Source organism: Apis florea, unplaced genomic scaffold (genome assembly GCF_048593485.1).
Source record: "Apis florea isolate Af1SG1 unplaced genomic scaffold, ASM4859348v1 contig_3571_pilon, whole genome shotgun sequence".
NCBI lineage: Eukaryota > Metazoa > Arthropoda > Insecta > Hymenoptera > Apidae > Apis > Apis florea.
This window is the reverse complement of record NW_028256783.1, coordinates 473857-491156: the sequence shown is the minus strand read 5'-3', so window position 1 is coordinate 491156 and position 17300 is coordinate 473857. Positions and strand designations below refer to the sequence as shown.

The following is a 17300-nucleotide window of genomic DNA, read 5'->3' as shown; positions in this document are numbered from 1 at the left end:
AATTAAAATATTTTTACAAAAATTATTCATAGAAAAAATATAAAATAACTATAAAACTTACAATATGATTATTAGAAGAAACAAATATGAAAAATATACTCACCATCTATACATAATACGAAGTATGATCAGTATATAAAATTGTTTGCAAAAAAAGAAACATTTTTTTTATTAAATATATTTTGTAAATGAAAAAACATAAATGTAGATAAACATTTAAATATTGATTTAATTGAGTTTTAGTTAATTTTAAGAAAAGATTAAAAAATAAGTCTCGAAAAATTCGATCAATTGATATGAAATTTAGAAGAGAGATAAAAAAGAAAGGAGTTTAAATTAGTTAATAAAATTTTAACTTCGAAAAATTCATTCGAATATTTTCCGAAATATTAATATAAAATTTTTAGTATATTACATATTGAATATTGTATATAGATGTAATTAATACAATGAATGCTGCTTATTCAAATGTTATTAATATCTTTGAATATCATCATTAGTTATCGATATAGATTGATGATAATGTCATAATTGATAACGTTTTTGATGTATATTTGACGTATTTGGCCTCAGTTATTCAAATGTTATTAATACAATCATCTTTGAATATCATCATTAGTTATCGATATAGATTGATGATAATATCACAATTGATGATGTTTTGATGTATATTTGACATATTTGATGGCCTGAATATCTACAAGATATCTTATACAAAATTTCGATGCTAAAATCTGATTTTGTTGACTTTTAATTATTCAAATGATGATATTTGATAACTTAAGTATATTTAATTTTTTGATAACGAATGATGATTTTTTAGACTATCAAAATTAAAATGTAGCATGACATAGCAATAGAATAAAAATTATTATGAAATAGAAATAGAAGTAAAGAAATAGAAATTCAATATAAATTTGATCGTCATCAAATGTGTTTTTGAATTATAAGACATGAAATACTTAAAGAATAGCAAAGAATTATAGCATAGATATGATGTCATTTTTTTTAACTGCTACAATTTACAATGTTTGTCGCTGAAATTTTGTATAGAATCTTATATTCTATACATAGATATAGAAGTCAATATAATATTATCTAATAATTCTTACAGTGAAAATAGTTATATTAATAACAACAATGACAATAATTAATAAAAATTTACATATGAAATATTCAATATATGATGCTGGAAGTTTTTTATTAATATCTCGAAAAATAATAATTAAATAAAATTTTATATTTGAGATCAAATTTTATGTCAATCAATCACCGAAATTTTTCGAAATTACATTATATTAAATTTCATATATTAATCAATATATCATTTAACAATCGAAAAAAAAGATATAAAAAAAAATACCTGATCTTTTAGCCACTTAGAATGTGGTCTACTTCTCGAAATTTGCAATTTCAATTCTACATCCTCTATGATCTTCTTTTCGTATGTATCAACCAATAGCATTCTACCAGGTTTCAAGCGACTCTATAAAATGAAATATAAATAATTATTATTAATTATATGTGATTTGTTATAATATATTTCTAAAATTAAAATAGATTTAAATTTATATAATAATAGATTTAAAATAAATTTGTATAAATTTATTTCCTGAATTAATTTTATATTATATGATATATTAAAAAAAATCAATAAAATATAACTTAATTTTTTTTCATAAATTCAAAAATAATATACATAATAAAAACTGGCCATTATATTAGATTTAATACTAAGTCGTTCATTTATAAATTATAAATTTACTTCTTAAAGATATAATAGTAATATAATAAATTTTAAAATATAAATGCTTGATTAACTATTCAATATTTTAAATTAATAATATTTTAATATGAGAACAAAATAATTAAATAAAATTAATCTATATTACATAAATAGAAAAAGACAGAATATCATATATTACAAAATGCGCATATATTTTATAATTTCTTATAATCAGTTTTAAATTTATAATATAAAATTTAAAAAGAAATGTAAAAGGAAATGTATAAATTAAAAAGAATAGAGAGCAAAGCATACAAAAAAGAACTCACCCAAAATAAAGAATTAGAAAAAGATATTAACTTGCTTCATAAGAAAAAATTACCGCTTATAAATAAGACACGAATTCATTCCGAGCACTGTATTTAACTTGCTAATTGTTCAGAAAAAGCTTTGCTCCTTGTATGCATGCAGTATTCCTTCTAGAACTGAAATTCTGTATATCGAAAATAATATAGAGAAAGAGCATATGAATGGCTGATTATATATGAACTGCTGTTTCTTCAAGGACAAGATCTGATCGACATCATATATATTTTCTCATTTACCTTTAGAACTATGTTGCTGGGTGGAGTATCATAAACACCCACTTCAGAGGCCATTACCATCATATTATCCTTAGTGACATAGAAGCGCGATGGACGCAGGCCATTTCTGTTAAATAAAAATTTTATATTACTATCTCATTTTTGTGTATTATCATTAATTAAGACTATCTTCTTAATATATTCTATTTATTCTTTTTTCTATTTTTTTGGCTTTTTTATACATATAATTAACTTTCGATCGGGGAATACTTCGGGACAACGATATAGCAAACTTAGTATTGTAGACAATTTTCTTTCTTGTAAGTATTGTAAGAATTTTAAAAAGATAATTTTATTTCAGAATATTATTTCAGTAATCGAAAAGTATTAGGTTTCTATATATAGTACTTGCTTGCTATATATTCAGGGTTATGAATGTACTATTATATAAAAATAAAAAAATGTATTAAAGTAGCATTGCATTTCCGATATTTTATGTGAGATATTTTGCAAATATCATTATCATTATCATGTCATCGATTATTCGACTAATATGATTAATATTGCGAAGATAATTATATTTATTATGTTTAGGTAGGCAGAATTTATTAATATTTTTAAAACTAATAAAAAATTAAAATTTTAGATTTAAAATCTATATTTTCTCTCTTCTAAATTTCATGTCACTCAAAAACATATGCTTTTCGAAAAAATATTTTTTTGAAAAATATCCAAATTATTTTTTTAACATATTTGAAAATTGTAAACAATTTTTATTTCTTAATTTTTGATTTCACATCATATTTTTAAAAAATAAAAAAAAAATGGATTATTATATTTTGCGAAATTTTTCTATGAAATAGTTAAATGTAATTTTAATAAATAATTAAGTCTTATTTTGTTATTTTAATTTACAAAATAATAAATTAGAAAAGTCACTTTGTTTTAGATAAAAAAATAAATTGTGTATTGCTCTCATATAGTTATTCTTCTATATCAGATATAACATTGTTGTACTGTTATTTTAGTGAAATCTACGAAGAAATATGATTTATATTTATAGAAAAATTAGACGAACTTTTTTTTTAGTAAATGACATTTTTTTTATAGTAATTTGTAATATGCTTCTTTATTTTAAGTATTATATTTATATTTATAAAAAAATGTCATTGAAATATGATAATGGAAATCACAACAAGACAATGGATTACTTCTATCATGAAAAAGATAAAAAAGTATCAGAAAGAATAGGAGAATGTAATGCGCTATGTATTTCTTAATTCCGAGAATAAAAAACTTTTGGTACATTCAATTCAATTCTATAATCTATACATGCATGTCTTTGATAATGTATGCATTAATATGATATGATAGCTTATCTATTGTTTTTATAAATATATTGCAACATTTAAAAAATATATATAACAGGTATATGTATAACAAGTAGATTAGTAAAAAATTAAATGATAAGAATTGTTTATGGATTATAATTACAAGAATGATAATATTTATTATAATTTCAATTATCCAAAAATTGTTTTATATTTTATTTTTGCATTCTGCAAATCCAAAGGAATGCACAAACTTAATATTAGAATTGAAAAATTTTATATATATTTCGAAACATCATAATCTATAAGGAAATAAATTTTTGATTGGTCTAATCGTTATATTATTTTAGACTACTTGCTACAATATATTTTGCATCATGCTGACATGATGTTAACGTATTCAATATATTTCAATTGTAACTAAAAGTTTTTTATTAATACTTCGAAAATTAATAATGATTCGAAGCTAAAATTTTATATTCAGAATTTCATTTACTTCTTTCTCTCTCGTTTTAAAATTTCAAAAGATACATACTGCATTTAATTCAAATAGAATAAGGGACGGATAGATAAGAGACAATTTCGAATAATGGGATTAATATTAATTATATAAAAAATTTATATAAAAAAACCGAAATTATAACATTATATCAAAACTATGTTATCTTAATTAAATGAAAAAATTTTGTATAAAATTTTTTTTTTTTTTTTAATAATGTAACTTATGGAAGCTTCTAGTGTTAATAATGCTATAGCAAAGTGAGCTTATAAGTTAACCGTATTATGTTTTGTTTTTTTTTTATTTACGTAATGAAAAATGGTATTTTTATAAGTGATATTTTTATCTTCAAATAATTTTCGCAATATAAAAATTTGATTATTTAATGACTTTGCAAACTCAAACGCATTATAAGTCTATGATATCTTCTCGTCACATGGTTTTTTCCATATACAAAAAAATCTAATTGAAAAACATCAAAATCTTTAATATAATGGATTAAATTTATAAATTTTATATTTTCTATTTTTATATTGTGCAACAAGAAAAATATTATGTTTTTAATATTTTCTGATTTAAAAGATATTTTTCAGATTTGTTCTTAAAATAAATGAAATAGTTGTTTCATAATATAAATTTTCAGAAATTAATACGAAATTATAATAAATTTAATCTTTGTTATATATACACAAAAAGATAGTGTTACTTGTTTACTATTCCAATGATAATTTCATCTTTACTATAAAATTATAATTTTCAGAATATATGGGTGAGTTAATGACTACATTTAATAAATATATATTTATTCATAAAGAATAAATGCAAAATGCAAAAATAAAATATAAAATAATCCTTAAGCGATTAAAATTATGATGACAATGATCTATTATATCAATTGAATAATTGTTTTGTATTGTAAATGGTTATTACATTTCATGCACGCGCTACTATATAGATATATACGTATAAACGAAATTCAATATAGTAATAATATTATTTTTTGTAAATATTTCGAAAATTAAAATCGATCGCTGATTATATTTATAAGAAAAGATTATTTAGAATCTCGTCCTCTGTAATATATTTAAAAATTATCAAAATTAGAGATATAATTATACGTTTTACTTATTAAAATCTATAAAAAGATAAAGAATATAAAATTTTTTTTATATACAATACGTGTTATTTTCATAGACAAGAATTTCTCATAAATATTTCAAATTTATTATAAAGAAAAAGAAAAAAATGATTCTTATTAATAACACTTTATGTATATTTTATCTATGAAATATTATGACAGCATATCATTCGCTTTTTCTTACTTAATATATAAAATTATATCTGTAAAATTTATGACACATACACATACATATACGCACAAATTTATCGAGATACATACATAACATAAATAAAATTAAGGAAAACTACATGAGAAAGAAATGGAAAATAAAAGTTATAATTAAATAAAGTGAAAATTAAATACATAATGAATTCTACCTATCTAAAATAGCACCAACATAGCGTCCATCCGTAAAAGTTAAAAGAGCAGGACCATCCCAAGGTTCCATCGCACATGCAGCCCAGTGATAAAAATCTCGTTTCTCTGTTGCCATCGTTAAATCGTTTTGCCATGCTTCTGGTACCATTGTCATTACTGCCTAAATATATATTTTCTTCAGATTTCCTTCAATCGTCGTAAATAAATGAAAAAGCGAATCAAAACTACATATATAATATCATACAATTTCACAATTATGTATTATATATATGTTTCACGTACCTCTGGCAAAGATCGTTGACCAACCATTACCAAAAATTCTAAAACACAATCAACGGCCCCCGAATCTGAAAGATTCGGCTCTACTACAGGATAAAGCTGTTTCAATTGTTCCCCAAAAATTTTGCTACTCATCACTCCTTCACGGGCTTTCATTAGGTTCACGTTACCTCTTAAAGTATTAATTTCACCATTGTGCGCTAATAATCTATAAATATCAAATTGTATGAATATCATGTGCATGTGCATGTATATTGCATTATGTATATTGCAATATGTGATTAAACACTTGCTTACCGAAGAGGATGTGCTCTTTCCCAGCTAGGAAATGTATTTGTGGAGAATCTTGTATGAACTAATGCCAAATAAGTTTCAAAATTTGGAGACTATAATAAATATAAATAAAATATTATTCAAAATAAATGATTATATATTTATATGTAGTCTAAGATATATAGATATAAAAAGATCAAGAGATATAAATAATTGTTACATATATCAATCAATTGTTAAAATAATATTTATAGTTTTTTTTTAATTAGATTTTACAATCTACTTATATTTCTAAATAAATTATATATTATTATATACCTTCAAATCTAGAAAATAAAGCCATAATTGATCCGCCGTCAATTGTCCTTTGTAAACTATTGTTCGTATAGAAAGTGAACATATGTAATACCTAATTCCTAATTGTGGTATAGAATGGGATGATCTTTTCCTCAAAATAAAAACCTGTAGTGAAAATCTAAGTTAGGATTAGAATTTAACAAATTAACATTATAAATATAAATGAAAAATTAAAATATTAAAATATTAAGACGACAATATTTATTTTTATTTTATTTTTTTATTTATCAAGATATTATATATCAAAACTACTTATATTTTTTATATTTCTTTAAAACTATAGATTATTCAATAATCACTTTGCATTTATATAATTAATATAATATAATTTTATTAATGTTTTGGTAATATTAAAATTAAACTATATCAAAAGTAAGAATAGTAAAGAATTCGATTTAAAATAATAGAAGACAATTTATTGAATATATGAGCATAAATAATTATTATTGTAATTAAGTTTTGTAAAAAAAAAATTCAAATAAAAATCTAAAATAAAATAAAATAAAATAAAATAAAATAAAATAAAATAAAATAAAATAAAATAAAATAAAAAATTCAAAGAATAATTAACATGCATACTTTTATTGCAATATTATTTTTGTATTTTTATGAAAAGTTCTTTATTTCAATTATTTGAAATAAATTATTTATATTTTATGAAATTTCGTAAATATTTCTAAAAAAAAATCTATCCAAAATCTATCTATTTAGAAAAAATATAGGAATGAATTTATCTAGAAAAATGTATCTAGAGAAAATATAGGAATGAATTTTAATTTAGAATTTTCGAAAAAATATTTCAAAGGAACATATATATAATATATTATCGCTATAAAATGATATCTCATCTATATGAATTCTACTATATTTATATGAATCTACTATATTTTACTAAAAATATGCAAGGATCGAAAATACTTCACGATTCAAGAATGTTACTATTCTTGATAATGTTAAAACTTCGAAAAATTAGAAAATTCAAATAATTGAAGACTAACTTTTCGATTTTGATGAATTTAAATATATTGTATATAAGATGTCGAATGATGCAACAATAAGAAAAATTCAAGTATTTTAGATGATAATATGTACTTGCAAAATATGACAGTAATTATTTCTTTCTTTGCTCACAAATAATAAAACTGAATGAAAATAGGTCGAAATAGAGAAAAAAAAATTTGAGGAGACTAATTAAAATAAAAAATGAGCATCAATATCATAATAATATCAATAGAATCAATAAATTCATAGAGTTTTTCTATCATATTTGTGTGCACGATTATTATCGTTTTTACAAACTTTTATATGTTTTATATGAAAAGATCAAATATTAATTATATATATTTTCCTATACAAATAACTGCAATTCGATTTTAATTTTTAGAAATATTTACAAAAAATTATATGTTTAAAAATTATCATTCGGATGAATATATACATTCATTATATATAATTGTTTTTACAAATATATAACGGTTGGTATTCAGATGAACTCATTAAAAAATTACTTCCCCATGGATTTGAAATATTTCAATCTATAAAAAGTTTAGATTTTATGAAAATTGAATTTTTTGAATCCGTAAAAAACGAAAATAAAATATAAAACAATTCTTATGGGACGAAATTATAATAATCGAAGTTACAATGATAATCAATATAATAATAGCAATATAAGTATAATACTTAGTATGTATTATTGGATAATATTTTATCCATATTATATATAGATTTTGATCATCAAAAGATTTTATATTTTTTTTTCGGACTCTGCGAATTTGAAAAATCTATATGTCGGAATTGAAATATTTCAAATCTATCAAAATTCATGAGAAAAGAACTTTTTAATCGTAACTTTTTATTTGTTATATATTTTGAATGTCGATTATTACAATATATTATTATTAATATATTATTTATTTTATTGATTTTTATATAGTATATATCATATTATATAAATAGAAAATTGTATATAACGAAATTCTAAATAATATTTTTTTTTTTGCAAATATTTGGAAAATACAGAATATATGAAAAAAATTAATATGTGTATGTGTATAATGGTGTATATTTATTTAAATGTTAGTGATAGATATTTATAAAAGATATACTAGCAAGTAATTTATTTTTTGCATGAGCGACTCTTGTAATGTAATAATAATGGATATGTTGAACTAAATTATACATTTTAAAATACTAGGTAATAGATACTGAGATGGATATAGTTAGACATCATCAGTTATTCGATTAGATTACTATAGTGAAAATTATTATATAATAGCATATAATATATTAGTAATGTCTATATATACAACTTTCAATTTATTACACTAAAAATTTTTACTAATATCTCAGAAATTAATAAATATTCAAATTAGAGTTTTAGATCCGATAAGTAAAGTCATAACTAAATTATAAGATTTATTTTTTTTATCTTATTAAACTTCAAAATTTCCTAATAATTAGCAATCGAGGCTTTTTGAAATAACAATTTCTTGCGAATAAATTAAAAATTAAAACTGATTGCCAGTTAAAGAAAAAAATTCAAAATTTCTTTATAACATATTTCAAATCTATTAAATCGATGAGAAAGAATTGATAGATTGATTGAAAAATTAAAATTTGTTTTTAAAAATCACCATCAAATTTTCACTAAAAAAAGTTTTTTTATAATTCTTTTAAATAAATATTCAATTTAATTTAAGTATTAAAAAAATATTATAAATAAAAATATTATAAAAAAAATTTCTTATTTTAAAGATTTTTTAAATCCCTCATTTATATCAGAAATAAATAGTTTTTAAAATATTTCGAAAGCTTAATATATTAATTGCTGAAATATGTAAACTGAGAGCAATTTAAAAAATAAAATAATCCTTAAGCAATACAATAATTAAATTTATAACTAGAAAATTTACAAATCAAACCAAATTTATTTAGAAAACATCAATGAAAAATTTGAAACAAAAATTTTGTTTCAGCGATATAAAATATGGTATCAAATGTTATTCAAATTTGTAAATATAATATACATAATATTTTTTTGCATATTTTATACTATTTTGTATTATTTTATGTATTATATATATATCGTTCAAAATGATAATGTTATAAATAACATATATATTTCAATGGCATGAAAATTAGTGAGATAGTTTATATTTTAAATATAAAAAAATTTAATTTTATTTAAGATGAAAAATTTAACGCAAATTATCTAGTAATAATTTAATAAATATGAATATGAATATTGAATAATATAATTCAAATAATATCAGATATAGATAGACAAATAATATCAGATAAAATATTATTCAAAATAATACATACTTGTCGTTCAAGATTAATATTGTCTTCATCACCAACAACAAAGACTTGACGCATGTAAGGTTCACATTTTCGCGCTACTTGACCAATTCGTATATTGTCTGTTGGAACATCTCGCCAACAAATTACCTATAAAAATAATATTGTAAAAAAAAAGATAAAAAAATTATTTTATAATCATTATACTATTATATTATATTGTTATGTTATGTTATACTATTATAATATATATATACTGTTATGTTATACTATTATAATAAATATTGAATAAATACAAAAAATTCAGAATTTAAATATTATTTTTGTTTATTTAATTTTTATTTTTGATATGATTTGAACGAAGTTTTTATAAATATTTTTTTAATATAAAATGGACATTGAATAAAAACCAAAATTGAATGTAAAAAAACAATATTAATATGATTTTAAAATTTTTTTTAAGTAAAATTATTAATATTATATTGTACTATTGTATTACTATTGTAAATATTTATTAAGTTAAATCAAATTTAATACATTTTAAATCATACTTATATATTTAATAAATGATAATTTTTTTCTTCATTTGTCAACTTTTATAAATATAAATATAAATTAATATAAATAAATGTAATTCAAATTATACTCTGTTCATATAAATTATATTTTATAAGCAAAACATATAATAAAATATATATATGATAAAAATTTTAAAAATATATTGATAAAAATTTCATTAAAAAAATAAGAAATAAAAAAAAAGTTCTATTATTGTATTACTATTCGAGGTATAAATATTCAAGTTTAGATCAGATTATTTTATTTGATCATTATCAATTTTAATTAAGATATATAACTATATATATATAAGCAAATAATTCAAAAACATTGCAAACATTTTGCAAACAATATTTAAAAGTCAGTAATTTGTTGCATATTATTCGCTATTTGCAAAAATATCCATATTATCGATAATATACACTCGCCAGAAAGTAAGTCCATAAATTTAAAAATTATTTTGTTAAACGAAATTAAAAATGAAATTGAGAATTGAATGGATTATTATTAAATAGTTAATCAATAATAAATATTTCATATTACAATAAGTTTATATTATAATTCCTATTATTCATAAAACAATAAATAATTTGTATAATCGTATTTGAAAAATATATTGATATGAAGTAAATCATATAAGAAATAAAATTTTAAAGAATATATGATAGAGAACTTAATATAAAATTTGATATTTACAATTGTTTTAAAAAACTTTTTGATATATTTTCTATTAATTTATTAATTATATTTTGATCATGTTTTTAATAATATCTTTTGAAATAGCAATTTATTATTTTTCTGTTATATTTTTAAAAATGATGTCATGAATATTAGATAAAATTAAAACTTTATATTGGTCATCATGATATATTAATGTTATTTTCTTTAAAAATTTAGTGCTTATGTATTTAAAATTAATGTTTAATTATAATTAAAATAATTGATTTCGAATATTTATTTTTTATTATTATTAACTGATTCTATTAAATTCTGTGATAGAATATATTTCTAATTCTTAATTTTATCAATATTTTTTTCTATAAATTGCATATATTAGCTCATTGATAAATATATAATAACAAAATTCTATATTTAGTTAAGTTAATTCTATATTTAGTTGAGTTAAAATTTTTATCGATTAATTTTCATTTTAAAAATTCCTTCCAAAAATTCCTTTTTTTTTTATATAAAATAACAAAATAGTAAATGTTTTCGTTTATTTGAATAATAAATTTGATTTATTATTAAATAAATTTTAGTAAAATCTGTTTTGCTTGTAAATTGTTTAGCAAATTTTAAATTACATTTGCTAATGGAGAATATCTTTCTTGATAATCAGTCTTAAAATTTTATTTATATATATATATATATATATATATATTATATATTTAAAAAATATGATATATCTGATTAAAATAAATCATATAATCATATATCAATATGAAGATCAAATTAAATTGAAGTTATAAAAAAAATGTTTTAATAAGAATTTGATTTAAAGAGAGACGTAGAATAGTAAATTTCAATAGTAGAAATGATTTTAAGATCAATTAAAATCAGTGCACAAATCTCTTAAAACATATTTTATTCAAAAAAACTTAAAAGAAACATTATACTTTATATAATTTTTTTAATATGAAAATATGTTTCAAATCTTAATTTTTTTATGAAATGAAAATTTTGTATCACTTCTATGTATCGTGCAGTTTTTATGATTTTATAAATACCTACGAATGTTTTGATTTTAAAAAATTATTTTTACTTAAATTTAAATTTTAAATTTAAAAATAAATTTAAAATTACTTTTAAATTGATTACATATTTTGTAACAATATTAAAACATAATATGCTCTTTTAAATATCTGTTTTTTCGTTCGCTAAATATTCCTAATTTTTTTTACAAACTTTTAATATTTTAAAATAATATTTTAAATAATATTTAAAATAATAATTTAAAATAATATTATTTTTTAAAAGTAAACAAATATGAAATAATATAAAGAATATTAAAATATTAAAAAATATTAAAAATACAAAAAATATGATTTAAATATTAATCTTTAAAAAAATTTAACTAAAAATAATAGTAAAATTTAACTAAAAATATTCATCAACTTATTTACATATACATATTTTATATACATTTCAATTCTACATTAAGAATAAAATTTAAATATGTAAATTTCAAGAAATGATAATAATAAAATATTCTAAATAAATAAAAAAAAAAATTTTTTTGAAATAAAAGAAAATCAAAAATAGAGAAATTTCAAGTAGATCAACATATTTTCCGCGAATATATTCTTAGAGTATTCTTCTTTCTTACTCTTTCACGCCAACGAATAATACTTGAACTGTCATATTACCATTCAAACTGAAACCTGTTTTTCATCTCATTTTATCTAATCTAAAATTTAATTATTCATAATTTAATAAATAAATTTCAATCCATATTTTTATATTTATATTTAATATTTTATATTTATATTTTTATATACTAACTTTTGTGTTTATTTGTAAGGCCACTCTATTGATATATTAACAATTTGTAGATGCAAAATAAAAACATTAAAAACCAGATTATTTAAATATTAAAATAAAATTTTCATTTTATAAAAATATTTGGATATTTATCACAATCAAATTAAAAAGATTAAAATTACAACTTTTTTTATAAAAATTTATTATCTAATTTGATTATCTTAATAATATATTTTAGATAATTATAAAATTATAGTATGAATATAAAATAATTAAAAAACATATATATCTTTTATTGTTTTTTTGATTTGAATGATCAAAGAGTTGAATTCTAGTTTTAGTATATTTGCTAGAATAAACTCTTACTTATGTGTTTATATGTTTATGTGTTTTATATATATATATATATATATATATATATATATATATATATATACTATATACTATATAATATATAATATATAATATATATATATATAATTCTTTGAGATATATAACGAATATAAATTTAATTCAATGCTTGTTTTATGAAAAATGCCATAAATATCTAATAATCTATAAATCTAATAAATATATAATATAATAAATATAATAAAAATATAACATCTTTTTTTTTCTATATTAATAATTTTAAAAAATAATAACTTGATGTAATATTTATAATTTTATGTTTCATTGAAAGTTTAAAGAACAAATTAAAAAATTAATTTGTTGACAATTATAGAAAATCAGTTTATTTTAAAATTTCTTCGGTTTTTCAAGTTTAAACCATGAAATTCAAATGTGAAACCATGAATTCAAAAATGAAGCCATTAGGAAAAGAAAAAAAAATCATTTTTTTAAATGATAGGGACTAACTATTTCTACTTGAAATTGCAAGTAAATATATAATTGTGCCTTAATTTCGAAATAATAAATTACATAAAATTTTGTGATATATAAAAATGCAAAAACACTGAATAGCAGCCCAAGAAAACTTTCCTAATAAAGAAAAACTAATGAATAAACCATTCGTCATTTTCAAAAAAGTATCGGTTTAAAAATTAAAGAACAAAACCTGATAAGAATATATATATATATCTTTCTAATAAAAATTACACGATCTATGAAGATAATTTATTAATATTTATAAAGAATAGATTGTAAATGATTAGAAAAAAAATGATATGATTCGTTAAAACAAAAGTAAATCGATTTGAATCGAATAAAAAGGTATTGAATTTCATCAATAGAAATAGATCAAATATTAAAAATAAAACGAATTATGAAATTTAAAAAAAAAATTTTTTTACGAAGTTAAGATTTTTCATACAAAAATATTAGTCTTTTGATAAAAATTGAAAGGATAATATAATATTTTACAAAATAATTTATCGACAATTGTCAATTTCATCATATAATAAAAATTATAATAAAAATCGTTTTTTTTGCAAAATGGGGATTCAAAAATATATAAAAATAATACAGTAAAAATAGTAAAAAATTGGCTTCATAATCAAAATTTTTCAAATAAAATGATATAAAACTCTTAATATTAATCCAATTAAAAATTTATTAATTAAATATTATTAAAAAAAAGTTAGATAAATTCGAGAATATCTATCAATCAATAAGTTATGGATATGATGAAATATAGAAATTAGAGCTATTAGCGCATTTTTCATGAAACAAATATTGGATATTTATATTTTTGATTTTTATTTTTGTTTATATTTGTTTGTTACATATATATCAAAATATCGAATATCATATAAATATATTTAATATAATTTTATAAATAAATAATATAATTATATTAAATAATATAATTATTCGTAAATATATTATTTACTAATCAATTTAGTGAACAACATTTGCTATTTGCAAGAGAATTATTACGAATATCGAACACCAATGTTTTTGGACATGTTTTCTGTAAATGAATTGTTCGTGAGCAGCTCGCCAATAATTGCAAAATGATACATTTGGGACTTGACATAAAAGATTTTTTCTATAGAAATATAATTGTAAAAATTTGTAAAAATATTATGTTGTCATCATTTTTTGCAATTATACAATATTTATTTTTATCAAAAAATCCTTATAATGTAATGAATCAGAAAAGTTATTGAAAAAAAATAATATATCATACCCTCAAAGAGCATTCTTCAGCTAATTTTTCAAATGCAGCTTCAGCTTGTTGATGTGAATTTTTATCAAGAAATAGAATACCAGTAGCATAATGGCCAAATTCTGGTAATTCGATATTTTGTTGTTTGCTGAAAAATAAAAAGATTTGAGGAAAATATTTATAATAATAAGTTTTATATAATATGAAATATGTAATATATAAATTTCATCAATATCATCAATATCATCAATATCAATAATAATTTCATACGATACATTCATTGTTGTATAATATTAGATAAGAATAATATACTTTTATGTTTGTTCATATTTACCGAGAGACTGATCAATCATGAAATTATTATTAAATTAAATTAAATTTATTATTATTATCAAAATTAAATTATTATTTTATTATTTCAATTTTTCAATGAAATTGATGTGAACTCACATTAATACAATTTTTAAACACTTGAAATCGCGAAATCATTTAAATAATCAAGAATGTTGTTATATTACAACAGTATTCTCCATTCATAAGGTTTCAGAAAGCTTTGATTTCTTTCGATATGTTTTAACATTTATAATGCGACAGATGTGAATATTTGACATTTATTTACTGTTGTGATTGTTTTTAAAGCGATCTATCAACGCTAAATCATATCATGATTTGCATCGATAAACAATAGATTTAAGACAATGATGGAAATATGCTGGAAATGATAGAATCATTTTCAATCTCATGTGAATCATTAAACTCGTTACTTACCTACATCACAATATATTTTGATATCTATATATAGAATGCTTTAGTTCTTTCATATATAATGTATAGTTTGTATAGTGTACAAAAGAATTAACACACTGAAGGACAATGCTAAAAATATTATCATAGTAAATATATTCTAAATTTATATATTATATTTATATATTCTATAAAATTAAATTTAGAACAGTAATTTTATCATGTATTTTTTAAATATTCAAATAATAATTTGAAAATAATTTAGAAAATTTTTTAAATAACTGATAAGTTATCTCAAATATATTTTTTTTTTATTATATATAAGCTGTTGATAATGGATTGTATTTGGATTATATTTTTTATAACAAATGATTTAGAGAAAATTTTTATATTAACAAAAAAAATATGAAAAATTCCGACAACATTAACATAAATCATATATTGAAATTGAATAATTTAAATTTTACTTTGTTTAAATTTATTTACTTTGATATTCAAAATTACAAATATAATTATATAAATTAGAAAATTTTGCACATAAGATTATTAATGTTTAATAAATATAATAAATATAATTAAATATATAATTTACATTTTTTATGAATTTATACATAATAATATACAAAATAATACAATATATGATAAATCTTGCCTTTTAATCGAAGATAAAATTCTGATTTAATGATTTCTTGGTCACGAATTTCTTAAAAGAAAATCGCAATATTAATAATGATGAAAAAGCATAATAAAATATTATTATTAATACAATCTATAACTATTAACATTAATTAATTATATTATTAATAAAATTAATAATATATAAAAATTTTTTTTAAAAATGAAAACAGAAAAAGAAAAAAAATTAATGCCTACAATATAAGTTTTATAAAATATAAAAAAATAAAAATATATTTTATCAAAAAAGACAATTTAGATAATTATATATAATTATATAAAAGAACATTGAAATGAAATATAAAATATTAGTTAATCGCATGAAAATTAACAAGCTTAAAAAGAGATATAAAAAATGAAAAATATATCTTGTGAAATAAAATTATATTCAATAAAAATAAAATAATCTATTTGTTTAAAATATCAATATCAGAATAAAAAGTAAATAGATAGATAATATTTAATATATATAAAAAATAGTTGGCTAAAATGAAATAAATGGAACATTAATGTTTCTTTTAAACAAAAAAATGAAAAGATATCACATAATATAAATTTAAAGGAATTATTAATTTTGTGATGGTCTTAAAGATCATTTTTTATGTATATCAGAATAAGAAACGTTGACATATAGAAGTTTTAATAAAATAATAATATAATAATTATTTGTTTAAATTGGAAATAATCATTAATAAATAAAACAATACTTTTTAATTTTTACATTATATTTTAATGATTTAATTGATTTTTTATATTTTAATAAATCAATGTTGTGAATTCTTAGAAACAAAAAAAATGTTGTGTACAAGAAAATTTAAATTTTTATTTATCATAAATTGAATTAATATTGAGAATATTTGTGTGTCATTTTTAAATTATCAA

At 18.5% G+C, this 17300-nt stretch overlaps 1 protein-coding gene across 12 annotated transcripts in view; it reads right to left on the bottom strand.

Moving 5' to 3' along the window:
- Nucleotides 1-17300, bottom strand: part of LOC100863333 (uncharacterized) — a 43234-nt gene that overhangs the window by 18088 nt on the left and 7846 nt on the right. For 6 of the 12 annotated variants that reach the window (XM_086914037.1, XM_086914033.1, XM_086914032.1 and 3 more), the window contains 8 exons: nt 15021-15147; nt 9875-10000; nt 6509-6652; nt 6215-6303; nt 5921-6125; nt 5638-5798; nt 2332-2437; nt 1364-1486 (listed from right to left, as the gene is read on the bottom strand). In XM_086914037.1, coding sequence (XP_086770163.1) covers nt 1364-1486; nt 2332-2437; nt 5638-5798; nt 5921-6125; nt 6215-6303; nt 6509-6652; nt 9875-10000; nt 15021-15147 — 1081 coding nt within the window. Of the gene's footprint in view, nt 1-1363; nt 1487-2055; nt 2175-2331; nt 2438-5637; nt 5825-5920; nt 6126-6214; nt 6304-6508; nt 6666-9874; nt 10001-15020; nt 15148-15449; nt 15835-17300 lie in introns of those variants that run through there. The other 6 variants (XM_086914038.1, XM_086914040.1, XM_086914039.1 and 3 more) reach the window with 5 other exon arrangements.